Source organism: Salvelinus fontinalis, chromosome 8 (assembly GCF_029448725.1).
Source record: "Salvelinus fontinalis isolate EN_2023a chromosome 8, ASM2944872v1, whole genome shotgun sequence".
In the NCBI taxonomy this organism is placed as follows: Eukaryota; Metazoa; Chordata; class Actinopteri; order Salmoniformes; family Salmonidae; genus Salvelinus; species Salvelinus fontinalis.
Genome location: NC_074672.1, coordinates 48,444,669 through 48,465,140, shown reverse-complemented (window position 1 = coordinate 48,465,140; position 20,472 = coordinate 48,444,669). Strand labels below are relative to the sequence as shown.

Sequence of the window (20,472 nt, the reverse complement as noted above, 5' to 3'; positions counted from 1 at the left end):
GTCAGGACAGGCAGAGTGGTCAGGTAGGCGGGTTCGGCGTCAGGACAGGCAGGCGGGTTCGGCGTCAGGACAGGCAGAGTGGTCAGGCAGGCGGGTTCGGCGTCAGGACAGGCAGAGTGGTCAGGTAGGAGGGTTCGGAGTCAGGAAAGGCAGAGTGGTCAGGTAGGCGGGTTCGGCGTCAGGACAGACAGAGTGGTCAGGTAGGCGGGTTCGGCGTCAGGACAGGCAGAGTGGTCAGGTAGGCGGGTTCGGCGTCAGGACAGACAGAGTGGTCAGGCAGGCGGATTCGGCGTCAGGACAGGCAGAGTGGTCAGGTAGGAGGGTTCGGCGTCAGGACAGGCAGAGTGGTCAGGCAGGCGGGTTCGGCGTCAGGACAGGCAGAGTGGTCAGGCAGGCGGGTTCGGCATCAGGACAGGCAGAGTGGTCAGGCAGGCGGGTTCGGCGTCAGGACAGGCAGAGTGGTCAGGTAGGCGGGTTCGGCGTCAGGACAGGCAGGCGGGTTCGGCGTCAGGACAGGCAGAGTGGTCAGGCAGGCGGGTTCGGCGTCAGGACAGGCAGAGTGGTCAGGTAGGCGGGTTCGGCGTCAGGATAGGCAGAGTGGTCAGGCAGGCGGGTTCGGCGTCAGGACAGGCAGAGTGGTCAGGCAGGCGGGTTCGGCGTCAGGACAGGCAGAGTGGTCAGGCAGGCGGGTTCGGCGTCAGGACAGACAAGGGTCAAAACCAGGAGGGCTAGGAAACATCAGAGTCTGGGATCTAGGAGAACCACTGGTTGACTTGGCAAAACAAGACGAACTGGCAAAGCTTCTAAACCCAGCCTAAAACCCCAAACAGCAAGCAATGCAGGTGGTTCTACAGGTTTTAGGCTGGGTTTCTGTACAGCATTTTGACATATCAGCTGAAGTACGAAGGGCTATATAAATAAAAAAATGTATTTTATTTTATTTGGCACACAGAGAGATAGGAAACACAGGGATAAATACACTGGTACAGAGAGACAGGAAACACAGGGATAAATACACCGGGGGACTAATGAGGAAAACAGGAGACATCTGGAGGAGGTTGGAGACAATCACAAAGACAGGTGAAATAGATCAGGGCGTGACAGGGGGGGGGGGGGGGGACAGGGGACGGGGGACAGGGGACGGGGGACGGGACATGCCATGTGCTGCATTTTGCTACAGGCCTATTGTTTTTGTTGGTGACACTTTGATGTGCTGCTAATCTGCAGCTGATTTAGTCTATCCAACGTGTGCACGGGGTGTAGCGTTAATTCAAATTGAATCCTCTTTGGATACCGACAGCAGTCACACCTTTGGAAGACATCGTTTGGACTGTAGCCTATAAAAAGCCTATTCCTGCCCTTTTCCCATGATCCATCAAATGCATTTCGTGTGTCTTCCTAGTGACGTCTGCCTTGTGGTCAAACTCGCTCAGGAAAAAAAAGAAGCTTTTTTCAATGCTGATTTTCAATGTCATTAAGAAAACCGAAAGGTGTCAAAGATAACAGAGTTATAGCAAACAACCTTTCTGTATTTAAACGTAATCCTAGAAGTAATAATCTAGTTTTTCCAAAATATCTGTAATCTGATTACAATATATTACATTTAATCCATTACTCCCCAACCCTGTGTGTGCGTGTACCTGTGAGTGCGTGAGTGAGTGAGTGAGTGAGTGAGTGAGTGAGTGAGTGCGTGCGTGCGTGCGTGCGTGCGTGCGTGAGTGAGTGAGTGAGTGAGTGAGTGAGTGAGTGAGTGAGTGAGTGAGTGCGTGCGTGCGTGCGTGCGTGCGTGCGTGCGTGCGTGCGTGCGTGCGTGCGTGAGTGAGTGAGTGAGTGAGTGAGTGAGTGTCCATCCATCTATGTGAAAGTGCTGTGATGTAGTTTCACCACCTTGTAGTTTCACTGTTAGGAATGAAGAGGACAGAAGGAGGAAATCCCTGGAGACACATCTGGAGACCATATCAAACTGTGAACCTTGGTGAGTACCCTAACCCCTACACCCTAACCCCTACACCCTAACCCCTACACCCTAACCTCTAACCCCTACACCCTAACCCCTACACCCTAACCCCTAACCCCTACACCCTAACCCCTACACTCTAACCCCTACACCCTAACCCCTACACCCTAACCCCTACACCCTAACCTCTAACCCCTACACCCTAACCCCTACACTCTAACCCCTACACCCTAACCCATACACCCTAACCTATAACCCCTACACCCTAACCCCTACACCCTAACCCCTACACCCTAACCCCTACACCCTAACCCCTACACCCTAACCTCTAACCCCTACACCCTAACCCCTACACCCTAACCCCTACACCCTAACCCCTAACCCCTACACCCTAACCCCTACACTCTAACCCCTACACCCTAACCCCTACACCCTAACCCCTACACCCTAACCTCTAACCCCTACACCCTAACCCCTACACCCTAACCCCTACACCCTAACCCCTAACCCCTACACCCTAACCCCTACACTCTAACCCCTACACCCTAACCCCTACACCCTAACCCCTACACCCTAACCCCTACACCCTAACCCCTACACCCTAACCTCTAACCCCTACACCCTAACCCCTACACCCTAACCCCTACACCCTAACCCCTACACTCTAACCCCTACACCCTAACCCCTACACCCTAACCCCTACACCCTAACCTCTAACCCCTACACCCTAACCCCTACACCCTAACCTCTAACCCCTACACCCTAACCCCTACACCCTAACCTCTAACCCCTACACCCTAACCCCTACACCCTAACCTCTAACCCCTACACCCTAACCCCTACACCCTAACCCCTACACCCTAACCCCTACACCCTAACCCCTAACCTCTAACCCCTACACCCTAAACCCTAACCCCTACACCCTAACCTCTACACCCTAACCCCTACACCCTAACCTCTAACCCCTACGCCCTAACCCCTGCACCCTAACCTCTACACCCTAACCCCTACACCCTAACCTCTACACCCTAACCTCTACACCCTAACTTCTAACCCCTAACCCCTACACCCTAACCTCTACACCCTAATCCCTACACTCTAACCCCTACACCCTAACCCCTACACCCTAACCCCTACACCCTAATCCCTACACTCTAACCCCTACACCCTAACCCCTACACCCTAATCCCTACACCCTAACCCCTACACCCTAACCCCTACACCCTAACCTCTACGCCCTAACCCCTACACCCTAACCTCTAACCCCTACACCCTAACCCCTACGCCTTAACCCCTGCGCCCTAACCTCTACACCCTAACCCCTACACCCTAACCCCTATACCCTAAAGGGTCATAGATCAATCTCTCTCTCTCCAAACAACCAACATTAGAGGAGATGAGGGTCTAGGCCCAGTCGTTTAACCTCTCTCTCTCTTTCCCTCCATCTCTCAGCACCAAACCAACATTAGAGGAGATGAGGGTTTGGGCCCAGTCATTTAACCTCTCTCTCTCTTTCCCTCCATCTCTCAGCGCCAAACCAACATTAGAGGAGATGAGGGTTTGGGCCCAGTCGTTTAACCTCTCTCTCTCTTTCCCTCCATCTCCCAGCACCAAACCAACATTAGAGGAGATGAGGGTTTGGGCCCAGTCGTTTAACCTCTCTCTCTCTTTCCCTCCATCTCCCAGTACCAAACCAACATTAGAGGAGATGAGGGTTTGGGCCCAGTCGTTTAACCTCTCTCTCTCTTTCCCTCCATCTCTCAGCGCCAAACCAACATTAGAGGAGATGAGGGTTTGGGCCCAGTCGTTCGACAAGCTGATGAAGAATCCTGCAGGTCGGAACGTATTCAGAGAGTTCTTAAGGACTGAGTACAGCGAGGAGAACATGTTGTTCTGGCTGGCCTGTGAAGACCTCAAACAGGAGATGAACAAGAACACAGTGGAGGAGAAGGCACGCATGATCTACGAGGATTACATCTCTGTCCTGTCTCCCAAAGAGGTACGAGTACTTCCTGTTCCTCACCCAATCCTCTCTGTCCTCCCTCTCTCCTTTTCTCTCTCTATACTCCTCTGCCTATTGCCTGTCCTCTCGTCTTTGTCCTCCACCTCGTCCTGAAAAGGTTGAGACTGCAGCCCCTCTCTCTCTTTCATATTGCATATGAAAGCTCTGTTTTGGAGTGAGATCTCTCAACATTAAACTTCAACACTGTAATTCACCTCTGCCAGGAATGGAGCGACTGCAATGGCAAAAAGCAAGACCTCTATTTGTCTCCCTCTCAATTCAAGTTACTTTATTGGCATGGGAAAGATATGTTTACATTGCCAAAGCAATAAACAAAAGTGAAATAAACCATAAAAAGTGAACAGTAAATTTTACTTACATAAGTTCCAAAAGAATAAAGGCATTTCAAATGTCATATTATGTCTTTTTAGAGTGTTGTAACGATGTGCAAATAGTTAAAGTACAAAATAAATAAACATAAATATGGGTTGTATTTACAATGGTGTTTGTTCTTCACTGGTTGCCCTTTTCTTGTGGCAACAGGTCACAAATCTTGCTGCTGTGATGGAACACTGTGGTATTTCTCCCAGTAGATATGGGAGTTTATCAAATATTGGATATGTTTTCGAGTTCTTTGTGGATCTGTGTAATCTGAGGGAAATATATGTGTCTCTAATATGGTCACACATTTGGCAGGAGGTTAGGAAGTGCAGCTCAGTTTCCACCTCATTTTGTCGGCAGTGTGAACATAGCCTGTCGGCAACCTTTCTCAATAGCAAGGCTATGCTCACTGAGTCTGTACATAGTCAAATCTTTCCTTAACTTTGGGTCAGTCACTGTGGTCAGGTATTCTGCCACTGTGTACTCTTTGTTTAGGGCCAAATAGCATTCTAGTTTGCTCAGTTTTTTTGTTGATTCTTTCCAATGTGTCAAGTAATTATCTTTTTGTTTTCTCATGATTTGGTTGGGTCTAATTGTGCTGTTGTCCTGGGGCTCTGTGGGGTGTGTTTGTGTTTGTGAACAGAGCCCCAGGACCAGCTTGCTTAGGGGACTCTTCTCCAGGTTCATCTCTCTGTAGGTGATGGCTTTGTTATGGAAGGTTTGGGAATCGCTTCCTTTTAGGTGGTTGTAGAATTTAACGTCTCTTTTCTGTATTTTGATAATTAGCGGCTATCGGCCTAATTCTGCTCTGCATGCATTATTTGGTGTTCTACATTGTACACGGAGGATATTTTTGCATAATTCTGCATGCAGAGTCTCAATTTGGTGTTTGTCCCATTTTGTGAATTCTTGGTTGGTGAGCGGACCCCAGACCTCACAACCATGAAGGACAATGGGTTCTATAACTGATTCAAGTATTTTTATTCAAGGGGCCTGCCGAGTGGCGCAGTGGTCTAAGGCACTGCATCATAGTGCTAGCTGTGCCACTAGAGCTTCTTGGTTCAAGTTCAAGTTGCATCTGGCCATGACGGGGAGACCCATGGGGCGGCGCACAATTGGCCCAGCGTCGTCCATGTTAGGGGAGAGTTTGGCCGGCAGGGATGTCCTTGTCCCATCACGCACTAGCGACTCCTCTGGCGGGCTGGGTGCAGTGCACGCTGACACGGTTGCCAGGTGCACAGTGTTTCCTCCGACACATTGGTGCATCTGGCTTCCGGGTTAAGTGGGCGTTGTGTTTCGGAGGACGCACGGCCCTCGACCTTCGCCTCTCCCGAATCCGTACGGGAGTTGCAGCGATGAGACAAGACTGTAACTACCAATTGGAAACCAAATTGGGGAGAAAAAGGGGCAAAAAAAAGTATACATTAATATTTATTTTTAGCCAGATCCTAATTGGTCAAATGTTATGTTCCCTTTGATGGCATAGAAGGCCCTTCTTGCCTTGTCTCTCAGATCGTTCACAGCTTTGTGGAAGTTACCTTTGACGCTAATGTTTAGGCCGAGGTATGTATAGTTTTTTGTGTGCTCTAGGGCAACGGTGTCTAGATGGAATTTGTATTTGTGGTCCTGGCAACTGGACCTTTTTTGGAGCACCATTATTTTTGTCTTACTGATGTTTACTGTCAGGGCCCAGGTCTGACAGAATCTGTGCAGAAGATCTAGGTGCTGCTGTAGGCCCTCCTTGTTTGGTGACAGAAGCACCAGATCATCAGTAGACATTTGACTTCAGATTCTAGTACGGTGAGGCCGGGTGCTGCAGACTGTTCTAGTGCCCTTGCCAATTAGTTGATATACAGTTAGAAGTGGGAAGTTTACATACACTTAGGTTAGAGTCATTAAAACTCATTTTTCAACCACTCCAGAAATGTCTTGTTAACAAACTACAGTTTTGGCAAGTCGGTTAGGACATCTACTTTGCGCATGACACAAGTAATCTTTCCAACAATTGTTTACAGACAGATTATTTCACTTATAATTCACTGTATTACAATTCCAGTGGGTCAGAAGTGTACATACACTAAGTTGACTGTGCCTTTAAACAGCTTGGAAAATTCCAGTAAATGATGTCATGGCTTTAGAAGCTTCTGATAGGCTAATTGACATAATTTGAGTCAATTGAATGTGTACCTGTGCATGTATTTAAAGGCCTACCGTCAAACTCAGTGCCTCTTTGCTTGACATCATGGGCAAATCAGCCAAGACTTCAGAAAAAAAAACTGTAGTCCTCCACAAGTCTGGTTCATCCTTGGGAGCAATTTCCAAACGCCTGAAGGTACCACGTTCATCTGTACAGACAATAGTATGCAAGTATAATCACCATGGGACCACGCAGCCGTCATACCGCTCAGGAAGGAGACGCGGTCTGTCTCTTAGAGAGTAACGTACTTTGGTGCGAAAAGTGCAAATCAATCCCAAAACAGCAAATGACCTTGTGAAGATGCTGGAGGAAACAGGTACAAAAGTATCTATATCCACAGTAAAAACGAGTCCTATATCGACATAACCTGAAAGGCCGCTCAGCAAGGAAGAAGCCACTGCTAAAAACTGCCATTAAAAAGCCAGACTACGGTTTGCAACTGCACATGGGGACAAAGATTGTACTTTTTGGAGAAATGTCCTCTGGTCTGATGAAACAAAAATATTACTGTTTGGCCATAATGACCATCGTTATGTTTAGAGGAAAAGGAGAGGCTTGCAAGCCGAAGACACCATCCCAACCGTGAAGCACAGGGGTGGCAGCATCACGTTGTGGGGGGTGCTTTGCTGCAGTAGGAACTGGTGCACTTCACAAAATAGATGACATCATGAGGGAGGGAAATTATGTGGATATATTGAAGCAACATCTCAAGACATCAGTCAGGAAGTGAAAGCTTGGTAACAAATGGGTCTTCCAAATGGACAATGACCCCCAAGCATACTTCCAAAGTTGTGTCAAATTGGCTTAAGGACAACCGTCAATGTATTGGAGTGGCCATCACAAAGCCCTGACCTCAATCCTATAGAACATTTGTGGGCAGAACTGAAAAAACATGTGCGAGCAAAGAGGCCTACAAACCTGACTCAGTTACACCAGCTCTGTCAGGAGGAATGAGCCAAAATTCACCCAACTTATTGTGGGAAGCTTGTGGAAGGCTACCTGAAATGTTTGACCCAAGTTAAACAATTTAAAGGCAATGCTACCAAATACGAATTGAGTGTATGTAAACTTCTGACCCACTGGGAATGTGATGAAAGAAATAATATCTGAAATAAATAATTCTTTACTATTTTTCTGACATTTCAGTCTTATAATAAAGTGGTGATCCTAACTGACCTAAGACAGGGAAATTCTTACAAGGATTAAATGTCAGGAATTGTGCATTTTTGGCTAAGGTGTGTGTAATCTTCCGACTTCAACTGTATATGTTGAAAGGGTGGGGCTTAAGCTGCTTCCCCACAGCCCTGTGGAAAGAAATGTGTTTTTTGCCTATTTTAACCTCACACTTTGTTTGTGTACATAGATTTTATAGTGTTGTATATTTCTCCCCTAACTTTCCATCAATTTGTATAGCAGACCCTCACGCCAAATTGAGTCAAAAGCTTTTTTTGAAATCAACAAAGCATGAGAAGCCTTTGTTTTGTTTTGTTTGTCAATTAGGGTGTGCAGGGTGAATACGTGGTCTGTCGTACGGTAATTTGGTAATAAGCCAATTTGACATTTGCTCAGTACATTGTTTTCACTGAGTAAATGTACGAGTCTGCTGTTAATGATAATGCAGAGTATTTTCCCAAGGTTGCTTTTGACGCATATCCCACAGTAGTTATTGGGGTAAAATTTGTCTCCACTTTTGTGGATTGGGGTGATCAGTCCTTGGTTCGAAATATTGGGGAAGATGCCAGAGCTAAGGATGATGTTAGAGTTTAAGTATAGCCAATCTCTCTCGCTGTGTATTGTGTGAGGAGAGGATCGGTTGAGATTGCTGTGGCTCTCATGGCTGTACTAGTCTAGCCCAGCCCAAACCTACCCTGTTCTGTTAAACAAAGTTTATCCACAACGCTGCCACAACTACACATCCACATGGCTCAGGAAAAATCCTCAGCTTCTCCATCCACACGAAGCCCTGCGGCTCAGGGGAAATCCTCAGCCTGTCCATCGAAGTGAATCCCTGCTGCGGCTCAGGGGAAATCCTCAGCCTGTCCATCCATTGTTAGAGGCTGGTGGTTATGTGATCTGATCTGCCTGACTGTCTATCTTGTCTCTGAGGGTCCTCTGGTTAGAGGACAGGATCTGGGTGGTCTGCTTGGCTAGGGCAGGGGGGGAGGGTTTTTCCTGGAGAACTGTGGTTTGTTTGTGGAGAGTGTGTCACACAAAGTGAAGGGGATACTGTTTCATACTGAGCACCCTGCCTTATGAAGGTGTACAGAGGGTTAGTTAACCTCTCCTACTGCCTTATGAAGGTGTACAGAGGGTTAGTTAACCTCTCCTACTGCCTTATGAAGGTGTACAGAGGGTTAGTTAACCTCTCCTACTGCCTTATGAAGGGTTACAGTGGGTTAGTTAATCTCTCCTGCTGCACTATGAAGGGTTACAGAGGGTTAGTTAACCTCTCCTGCTGCCCTATGAAGGGTTACAGAGGGTTAGTTAACCTCTCCTGCTGCCCCATGAAGGGTTAAAGTGGGTTAGTTAACCTCTCCTGCTGCCTTATGAAGGGTTACAGAGGGTTAGTTAACCTCTCCTGCTGCCCCATGAAGGGTTACAGAGAGTTAGTTAACCTCTCCTGCTGCCCTATGAAGGGTTACAGTGGGTTAGTTAACCTCTCCTGCTGCACTATGAAGGGTTACAGAGGGTTAGTTAACCTCTCCTGCTGCACAATGAAGGATTACAGAGGGTTAGTTAACCTCTCCTGCTGCCCCATGAAGGGTTAAAGTGGGTTAGTTAACCTCTCCTGCTGCCTTATGAAGGGTTACAGAGGGTTAGTTAACCTCTCCTGCTGCCCCATGAAGGGTTACAGAGAGTTAGTTAACCTCTCCTGCTGCCCTATGAAGGGTTACAGTGGGTTAGTTAACCTCTCCTGCTGCACTATGAAGGGTTACAGAGGGTTAGTTAACCTCTCCTGCTGCACTATGAAGGATTACAGAGGGTTAGTTAACCTCTCCTGCTGCCTTATGAAGGGTTACAGAGGGTTAGTTAACCTCTCCTGCTGCCCCATGAAGTTGTACAGAGGGTTAGTTAACCTCTCCTGCTGCACTATGAAGGATTACAGTGGGTTAGTTAACCTCTCCTACTGCCTTATGAAGGGTTACAGAGGGTTAGTTAACCTCTCCTGCTGCCTTATGAAGGGTTACAGAGGGTTAGTTAACCTCTCCTGCTGCCCTATGAAGGGTTACAGAGGGTTAGTTAACCTCTCCTGCTGCCCTATGAAGGGTTACAGAGGGTTAGTTAACCTCTCCTGCTGCCCTATGAAGGGTTACAGAGGGTTAGTTAACCTCTCCTGCTGCCTTATGAAGGGTTACAGAGGGTTAGTTAACCTCTCCTGCTGCCCCATGAAGGGTTACAGAGGGTTAGTTAACCTCTCCTGCTGCCCCATGAAGGGATACAGAGGGTTAGTTAACCTCTCCTGCTGCCCCATGAAGGGTTACAGAGGGCTAGTTAAGGACCACATGCACCACACCGAATGTTGCTCTACCATTCGTCTGCCAGCCATTTGTGCCCTGTGTTTTAGGGACACCCCACTGGTGGACATCTGACTGACAACATTTTTACAGATTCTACACTCGGTTTTCAAATTATGGCCAGTATTCTTCAGAAGTGCTAAGCACTTGGTGTGTTCGTTAGTATCATGGTCTGTCTCTAAATCGTGTGAAGCCATATACAGGGCAATGCAGGCCAGCCATGAAGCCTTACCCTCCTCTAACCTCTTCTAACCTCCTCTACCCTTATCTCTTCTCCTCTACCCTCCTGTCCTCTACCCTCCTATCCTCTAGCCTCCTTTCCTCTTCTCTACCCTCCTCTCTTCTATCCTCCTCTACCCTCCTCTACTTTCCTCTGCTCTCCTCTACCATCCTAATCTACTCAATTCTACCCTCATGTACCCTTTATTACTCTCCCCTCTCCTCTACTCTACTCTACTCTCCTCTTCTCTAATCTACCCTCCCCTATACAGTCATCTTCTCTCCACCCTCCTCTACTATCCTCTGCACTCCTCTACTATCCTCTACCCTCCTCTACTATCCTCTACCCTCCTCTACTATCCTCTGCCCTCCTCTACTATCCTCTACTATCCTCCGCCCTCCTCTACTATCCTCTGCCCTCCTCTACTATCCTCTGCCCTCCTCTACTATCCTCTACTATCCTCCGCCCTCCTCTACTATCCTCTGCCCTCCTCTACTATCCTCTGCCCTCCTCTACTATCCTCTGCCCTCCTCTGCCCTCCTCTACTATCCTCTACTATCCTTTACCCTCCTTTTCTATCCTCTACTATCCTCTACCCTCCTCTACTATCCTCTGCCCTCCTCTACTATCCTCTGCCATCCTCTATTATCCTCTGCCCTCCTCTACTATCCTCTGCCCTCCTCTACTATCCTCTACTATCCTCTGCCCTCCTCTGCGATCCTCTACGGTCCTCTACTATCCTCTGCCATCCTCTACTATCCTCTATTATCCTCTGCCCTCCTCTACTTTCCTCCACTATCCTCTGCCATCCTCTACCCTCCTCTACTATCTTCTACTATCCTCTACCCTCCTCTGCCCTCCTCTACTATCCTCTGCCCTCCTCTACTATCCTCAACTATCCTCTAATATCTTCTACTATCCTCTGCCCTCCTCTACTATCCTCTACTATCTTCTACTATCCTCTACCATCCTCTACTATCCTCTGCCCTCCTCTACTATCATCTGCCCTCCTCTACTATCCTCTGCCCTCCTCTACTATCCTCTACTATCTTCTACTATCCTCTGCCCTCCTCTACTATGCTCTACTATCTTCTACTATCCTCTGCCCTCCTCTACTATCTTCTACTATCCTCTGCCCTCCTCTACTATCATCTGCCCTCCTCTACTATCCTCTGCCCTCCTCTACTATCATCTAATATCTTCTACTATCCTCTGCCCTCCTCTACTATCCTCTACTATCTTCTACTATCCTCTGCCTTCCTCTACTATCCTCTACTATCCTCTGCCCTCCTCTACTATCCTCTACTATCTTCTACTATCCTCTGCCCTCCTCTACTATCCTCTGCCCTCCTCTACTATTCTCTACTATCTTCTACTATCCTCTGCCCTCCTCTACTATCTTCTACTATCCTCTACTATCTTCTATTATCCTCTGCCCTCCTCTACTATCCTCTGCCCTCCTCTACTATCCTCTACTATCCTCTGCCCTCCTCTACTATCCTCTGCCATCCTCTACACTCCTCTACTATCCTCTACCCTCATATACTATCCTCTGCCCTCCTATACTATCCTCTACTATCCTCTGCCATCCTCTGCCCTCCTCTACTATCCTCTGCCCTCCTCTACTATCCTCTACCCTCCTCTACTATCCTATACCCTCCTCTACTATCCTCTGCCCTCTACTATCCTCTGCCCTCCTCTACTATCCTCTGCCCTTCTCTACTATCCTCTGCCCTTCTCTACTATCCTCTGCCCTTCTCTACTATCCTCTGCCCTCCTCTACTATCCTCTACCCTCCTCTACTATCCTCTACCCTCCTCTACTATCCTCTACCCTCCTCTACTATCCTCTACCCTCCTCTACTATCCTCTGCCCTCTACTATCCTCTGCCCTCCTCTACTATCCTATGCCCTCCTCTACTATCCTCTACTATCCTCTGCCCTCCTCTACTATCCTCTACTATCCTCTGCCCTCCTCTACTATCCTCTACCCTCCTCTACTATCCTCTGCCCTCCTCTACTATCCTCTACTATCCTCTACTATCCTCTGCCCTTCTCTACTATCCTCTGCCCTCCTCTACTATCCTCTACCCTCCTCTACTATCCTCTACCCTCCTCTACTATCCTCTACCCTCCTCTACTATCCTCTGCCCTCCTCTACTATCCTCTGCCCTCCTCTACTATCCTCTACCCTCCTCTACTATCCTATACCCTCCTCTACTATCCTCTGCCCTCTACTATCCTCTGCCCTCCTCTACTATCCTCTGCCCTTCTCTACTATCCTCTGCCCTCCTCTACTATCCTCTGCCCTCTACTATCCTCTGCCCTCCTCTACTATCCTCTGCCCTCCTCTGCCCTCCTCTACTATCCTCTGCCCTCTACTATCCTCTGCCCTCCTCTACTATCCTCTGCCCTTCTCTACTATCCTCTGCCCTCCTCTGCTATCCTCTGCCCTCTACTATCCTCTGCCCTCCTCTACTATCCTCTACTATCCTCTACTATCCTCTGCCCTCCTCTACTATCCTCTACCCTCCTCTACTATCCTCTGCCCTCCTCTACTATCCTCTACTATCCTCTACTATCCTCTGCCTTCCTCTACTATCCTCTACCCTCCTCTACTATCCTCTGCCCTCCTCTACTATCCTCTACTATCCTCTACTATCCTCTGCCCTCCTCTACTATCCTCTACCCTCCTCTACTATCCTCTGCCCTCCTCTACTATCCTCTGCCCTCCTCTACTATCCTCTGCCCTCCTCTACTATCCTCCGCCCTCCTCTACTATCCTCTACCCTCCTCTATTACCCTCTGCCCTCCTCTGCCCTCCTCTACTATCATCTGCCCTTCTCTACTATCCTCTACTATCCTCTGCCCTCCTCTACTATCCTCTACTATCCTCTACTATCCTCTGCCCTCCTCTACTATCCTCTACCCTCCTCTACTATCCTCTGCCCTCCTCTACTATCCTCTGCCCTCCTCTACTATCCTCTGCCCTCCTCTACTATCCTCCGCCCTCCTCTACTATCCTCTACCCTCCTCTATTACCCTCTGCCCTCCTCTGCCCTCCTCTACTATCCTCTGCCCTTCTCTACTATCCTCTGCCCTCCTCTACTATCCTCTGCCCTCATCTACTATCCTCTACCCTCCTCTACTATCCTCTGCCCTTCTCTACTATCCTCTGCCCTCCTCTACTATCCTCTACCCTCCTCTATTACCCTCTGCCCTCCTCTGCCCTCCTCTACTATCCTCTGCCCTCCTCTACTATCCTCTACCCTCCTCTACTATCCTCTGCCCTTCTCTACTATCCTCTGCCCTCCTCTACTATCCTCTGCCCTCCTCTATTACCCTCTGCCCTCCTCTGCCCTCCTCTACTATCCTCTGCCCTCCTCTACTGACCTCTGCCCTCCTCTACTATCCTCTGCCCTCCTCTGCCCTCCTCTACTATCCTCTGCCCTCCTCTACTATCCTCTGCCCTCCTCTGCCCTCCTCTACTATCCTCTGCCCTTCTCTACTATCCTCTGCCCTCCTCTACTATCCTCTGCCCTCATCTACTATCCTCTACCCTCCTCTACTATCCTCTACTATCCTCTACTATCCTCCGCCCTCCTCTACTATCCTCCGCCCTCCTCTACTATCCTCTACCCTCCTCTACTATCCTCTACCCTCCTCTACTATCCTCTGCCCTCCTCTACTATCCTCTGCCCTCCTCTACTATCCTCTACCCTCCTCTACTATCCTCTGCCCTCCTCTACTATCCTCTACCCTCCTCAACTATCCTCTACCCTCCTCTACTATCCTCTACCCTCCTCTACTATCCTCTGCCCTCCTCTACTATCCTCTACCCTCCTCTACTATCCTCTGCCCTCCTCTACTATCCTCTGCCCTCCTCTACTATCCTCTGCCCTCCTCTACTATCCTCTACTATCTTCTACTATCCTCTACTATCCTCTGCCCTCCTCTACTATCCTCTAATATATTCTACTATCCTCTGCCCTCCTCTACTATCCTCTACTATCTTCTACTATCCTCTGCCATCCTCTACTATCCTCTGCCCTCCTCTACTATCCTCTGCCATCCTCTACTATCATCTACACACCCCCCTACTATCCTCTACTATCCTCTACTATCCTCTACTAACCTCTACTATCCTCTGCCCTCCTCTACTATCCTCTGCCATCCTCTACTATCATCTACACACCCCCCTACCCTCCTCTACTATCCTCTACTAACCTCTACCCTCCTCTACTATCCTCTACCCTCCTCTACTATCCTCTACTAACCTCTACCCTCCTCTACTATCCTCTACCCTCCTCTACTATCCTCTACCCTCCTCTACTATCCTCTACCCTCCTCTACTATCCTCTACTATCCTCTGCCCTCCTCTACTATCCTCTGCCCTCCTCTACTATCCTCTGCCCTCCTCTACTATCCTCTACTAACCTCTACCCTCCTCTATTATCCTCTGCCCTCCTCTACTATCCTCTACCCTCCTCTACTATCCTCTGCCCTCCTCTACTATCCTCTGCCCTCCTCTACTATCCTCTACTAACCTCTACCCTCCTCTACTATCCTCCGCCCTCCTCTACTATCCTCTACCCTCCTCTACTATCCTCTGCCCTCCTCTACTATCCTCTGCCCTCCTCTACTATCCTCTACCCTCCTCTACTATCCTATACCCTCCTCTACTATCCTCTGCCCTCTACTATCCTCTGCCCTCCTCTACTATCCTCTACCCTCCTCTACTATCCTCTGCCCTCTACTATCCTCTGCCCTCTACTATCCTATACCCTCCTCTACTATCCTATACCCTCCTCTACTATCCTATACCCTCCTCTACTATCCTATACCCTCCTCTACTATCCTATACCCTCCTCTACTATCCTATACCCTCCTCTACTATCCTATACCCTCCTCTACTATCCTCTGCCCTCCTCTACTATCCTCTACCCTCCTCTACTATCCTATACCCTCCTCTACTATCCTCTGCCCTCTACTATCCTCTACCCTCCTCTACTATCCTATACCCTCCTCTACTATCCTCTGACCTCTACTATCCTCTACCCTCCTCTACTATCCTCTACCCTCCTCTACTATCCTCTGCCCTCTACTATCCTCTGCCCTCCTCTACTATCCTCTGCCCTCCTCTACTATCCTCTACCCTCCTCTACTATCCTCTGCCCTCCTCTACTATCCTCTGCCCTCCTCTACTATCCTCTACCCTCCTCTACTATCCTCTGCCCTCCTCTACTATCCTCTACTATCCTCTACTATCCTCTACCCTCCTCTACTATCCTCTGCCCTCCTCTACTATCCTCTGCCCTCCTCTACTATCCTCTACTATCCTCTACTATCCTCTACCCTCTACTATCCTCTACTATCCTCTACTATCCTCTACTATCCTCTACTATCCTCTACCCTCTACTATCCTCTACTATCCTCTACTATCCTCTACCCTCCTCTACTATCCTCTGCCCTCTACTATCCTCTGCCCTCCTCTACTATCCTCTGCCCTCCTCTACTATCCTCTACCCTCCTCTACTATCCTCTGCCCTCCTCTGCCCTCCTCTACTATCCTCTGCCCTCCTCTACTATCCTCTACTATCCTCTACTATCCTCTGCCCTTCTCTACTATCCTCTGCCCTCCTCTACTATCCTCTACCCTCCTTTACTATCCTCTGCCCTCCTCTGCCCTCCTCTACTATCCTCTGCCCTTCTCTACTATCCTCTGCCCTCCTCTACTATCCTCTGCCCTCCTCTACTATCCTCTGCCCTCCTCTACTATCCTCTGCCCTCTTCTACTATCCTCTACCCTCCTCTACTATCCTATACCCTCCTCTACTATCCTCTGCCCTCTACTATCCTCTGCCCTCCTCTACTATCCTCTACCCTCCTCTACTATCCTCTACCCTCCTCTACTATCCTCTACCCTCCTCTACTATCCTATACCCTCCTCTACTATCCTCTGCCCTCTACTATCCTCTGCCCTCCTCTACTATCCTCTACCCTCCTCTGCTATCCTCTGCCCTCTACTATCCTCTGCCCTCCTCTACTATCCTCTGCCCTCCTCTACTATCCTCTGTCCTCCTCTACTATCCTCTGCCCTCCTCTACTATCCTCTGCCCTCCTCTACTATCCTCTACCCTCCTCTACTATCCTCTACCCTCCTCTACTATCCTCTACCCTCCTCTACTATCCTCTGCCCTCTACTATCCTCTGCCCTCCTCTACTATCCTCTGCCCTCCTCTACTATCCTCTACCCTCCTCTACTATCCTCTGCCCTCTACTATCCTCTGCCCTCCTCTACTATCCTCTGCCCTCCTCTACTATCCTCTACTATCCTCTACTATCCTCTGCCCTCCTCTACTATCCTCTACTATCCTCTATTATCCTCTACCCTCCTCTACTATCCTCTGCCCTCCTCTACTATCCTCTACCCTCCTCTATTACCCTCTGCCCTCCTCTGCCCTCCTCTACTATCATCTGCCCTTCTCTACTATCCTCTACTATCCTCCGCCCTCCTCTACTATCCTCTACCCTCCTTTACTATCCTCTGCCCTCCTCTGCCCTCCTCTACTATCCTCTGCCCTTCTCTACTATCCTCTGCCCTCCTCTACTATCCTCTGCCCTCCTCTACTATCCTCTACCCTCCTCTACTATCCTCTGCCCTTCTCTACTATCCTCTACCATCCTCTACTATCCTCTGCCCTCCTCTACTATCCTCTGCCCTCCTCTACTATCCTCTGCCCTCCTCTACTATCCTCTACCCTCCTCTACTATCCTCTGCCCTTCTCTACTATCCTCTACCCTCCTCTACTATCCTCTACCCTTCTCTACTATCCTCTGCCCTCCTCTACTTACCTCTGCCCTTCTTTACTATCCTCTACTATCCTCTGCCCTCCTCTACTATCCTCTGCCCTCCTCTACTATCCTCTACCCTCCTCTACTATCCTCTGCCCTTCTCTACTATCCTCTGCCCTCCTCTACTATCCTCTGCCCTTCTCTACTATCCTCTACTATCCTCTGCCCTCCTCTACTATCCTCTACCCTCCTCAACTATCCTCTGCCCTTCTCTACTATCCTCTACTATCCTCTGCCCTCCTCTACTATCCTCTACCCTCCTCTACTATCCTCTGCCCTCCTCTATTTAATTCGCCGGTATGTTTGGTCAAATAGTTAAAGAAAGGTAAAATAAATAATACAAATCATGTTTCTTATTTATCAAACACAACTAATCCCACGTGCAGAGAGGGATTGCTCCTGCTGCTGGATTAAAACGTGTACTTTTAAAAAGACTTGTCATTGCGCAACAATTCTAAATGCAATCGCGTGTTAAAACCTGTTTTGCATCAGAAAGAGCTACGAATAGTTGTTTTCTCTCTCAACTGGTAATAGATGCAGCACTTCCCCACATTCACCATTCAAGTCCAGGCAGACGGCTATCGCCTCGTCACCCACCACTTTACAATGGGAGCTGGAGGCAGGATACTTTTAGAGAACAGACTTAATAGTTTGAAACCGGTATGTTTTATTTCATATTATGAGACACGTCTTACCTTGTTTCAAAGTAGCCTATTGGTCAAAATTCAACCAGGGAAACGTGGAGGCAATTATTATTATAAAGACTTCGTAGGAGGCGCGTGAGTTTATAAAGCCCTTCGTAGGCGGGGAAACCTAACGATTTAAGAAATGAGTGCATGGAACTCATAGCCTGTAACCCAATCCAGCAGTAGGCCTGTACCATTGCTCTTTCACACGGACGACTGATGATTATCGACGGGGAGATTGTTGGAAAGATTCTTCAAATAGCTTACTGTGAGGAACTATATTTTTAACATATTATCATTTTTAATGGATCTTTAAAAAAAAATACTTTTCTACATTTCTGGGCAGCAGGCCAAGTACTTCTATGCATGCTCAGGCGTGCGTGCTCCCTCAACATTATCAGGACAGAGACCAGACAGATGCTCCCTCAACATTATCAGGACAGAGAGACCAGACACATGCTCACTCAACATTATCAGGACAGAGAGACCAGACAGATGCTCTTCAACATTATCAGCCCAGAGAGACCAGACAGATGCTCCCTCAACATTATGCGCACAGAGAGACCAGACAGATGCTCCCTCAACATTATCAGGACAGAGAAACCAGACAGATGCTCCGTCAACACACATTATCAGGACAGAGAGACCAGACACATGCTCACGCAACATTATCAGGACAGAGAGACCAGACAGATGCTCGTCTACATTATCAGGACAGAGAGACCAGACACATGCTCCCCCAACATTATCAGGACAGAGAGACCAGACAGATGCTCCCTCAACACACATTATCAGGACAGAGAGACCAGACACATGCTCCCTCAATATTATCAGGACAGAGAGACCAGACAGATGCTCCCTCAACATTATCAGGACAGAGAGACCAGACACATGCTCCCTCAACATTATCAGGACAGAGAGACCAGACACATGCCCATTGCTCAATTTGACAAATCTCATCAATTATGGTTATGAAATGAACCATAACTTGTTTCTCACAAGTGTATCAGGTTGTGAACACTGCAAACAACGTTTCCACTCCGAGAAAGAGAAAGGTAAATGACTGTGATTATTACATGCATGAAATGAATGTAACCAAATGACAGGGATTAATGGTACATTTAATACTGGTGACATATGTAATGGGGGATTGATAGAAATCAAAGGGCAAACAATTCACACGATGAAACAATGCATGCGCAATAATTGGCAGGAGACAGCTGAGCCATTCTGGAGGAAGACTAGCCTATATCTTCACCCCTGTCCTGCTGAGCCATTCTGGAGGGAGACTAGCCTATATCTTCACCCCTGCCCTGCTGATCCATTCTGGAGTGAGACTGGCCTATATCTTCACCCCTGCCCTGCTGAGCCATTCTGGATAGAGACTGGCCTATATCTTCACCCCTGCCCTGCTGAGCCATTCTGGAGAGAGACTGGCCTATATCTTCACCCCTGCCCTGCTGAGCCATTCTGGATAGAGAGACTGGCCTATATCTTCACCCCTGCCCTGCTGAGCCATTCTGGAGAGAGACTGGCCTATATCTTCACCCCTGCCCTGCTGAGCCATTCTGGAGAGAGACTGGCCTATATCTTCACCCCTGCCCTGCTGAGCCATTCTGGAGAGAGAGACTGTCCTATATCTTCACCCCTGCCCTGCTGAGCCATTCTGGAGAGAGACTGGCCTATATCTTCACCCCTGCCCTGCTGAGCCATTCTGGAGAGAGACTGGCCTATATCTTCACCCCTGCCCTGCTGAGCCATTCTGGAGAGAGACTGGCCTATATCTTCACCCCTGCCCTGCTGAGCCATTCTGGAGAGAGACTGGCCTATATCTTCACCCCTGCCCTGCTGAGCCATTCTGGAGAGAGACTGGCCTATATCTTCACCCCTGCCCTGCTGAGCCATTCTGGATAGAGAGACTGGCCTATATCTTCACCCCTTCCCTGCTGAGCCATTCTGGAGAGAGACTGGCCTATATCTTCACCCCTGCCCTGCTGAGCCATTCTGGAGAGAGACTGGCCTATATCTTCACCCCTGCCTTGCTGAGCCATTCTGGATAGAGAGACTGGCCTATATCTTCACCCCTGCCCTGCTGAGCCATTCTGGAGAGAGACTGGCCTATATCTTCACCCCTGCCCTGCTGAGCCATTCTGGAGAGAGACTGTCCTATATCTTCACCCCTGCCCTACTGAGCCATTCTGGAGAGAGACTGGCCTATATCTTCACCCCTGCCCTGCTGGGCCATTCTGGATAGAGAGACTGGCCTATATCTTCACCCCTGCCCTGCTGAGCCATTCTGGATAGAGTTACTGACCTATATCTTCACCCCTGCCCTTCTGAGCCATTCTGGATAGAGAGACTGACCTATATCTTCACCCCTGCCCTGCTGAGCCATTCTGGAGAGAGACTGGCCTATATCTTCACCCCTGCCCTGCTGAGCCATTCTGGAGAGAGACTGGCCTATATCTTCACCCCTGCCCTGCTTAGCCATTCTGGAGAGAGACTGGCCTATATCTTCACCCCTGCCCTGCTGAGCCATTCTGGAGAGAGACTGGCCTATATCTTCACCCCTGCCCTGCTGAGCCATTTTGGAGAGAGACTGGCCTATATCTTCACCCCTGCCCTGCTGAGCCATTCTGGATAGAGAGACTGGCCTATGT

The 20,472-nt window shown here is 48.9% G+C and overlaps 1 protein-coding gene across 2 annotated transcripts in view; it reads left to right on the top strand.

Moving 5' to 3' along the window:
• Positions 1-20,472, top strand: part of LOC129861366 (regulator of G-protein signaling 17-like) — a 161,012-nt gene that overhangs the window by 129,975 nt on the left and 10,565 nt on the right. The window contains exons 4-5 of one of the 2 annotated variants that reach the window (XM_055932746.1): positions 1,895-1,975; positions 3,722-3,956. In XM_055932746.1, coding sequence (XP_055788721.1) covers positions 1,895-1,975; positions 3,722-3,956 — 316 coding nt within the window. The remainder of the gene's footprint in view (positions 1-1,894; positions 1,976-3,721; positions 3,957-20,472) is intronic. The other variant, XM_055932747.1, reaches the window with a different exon arrangement.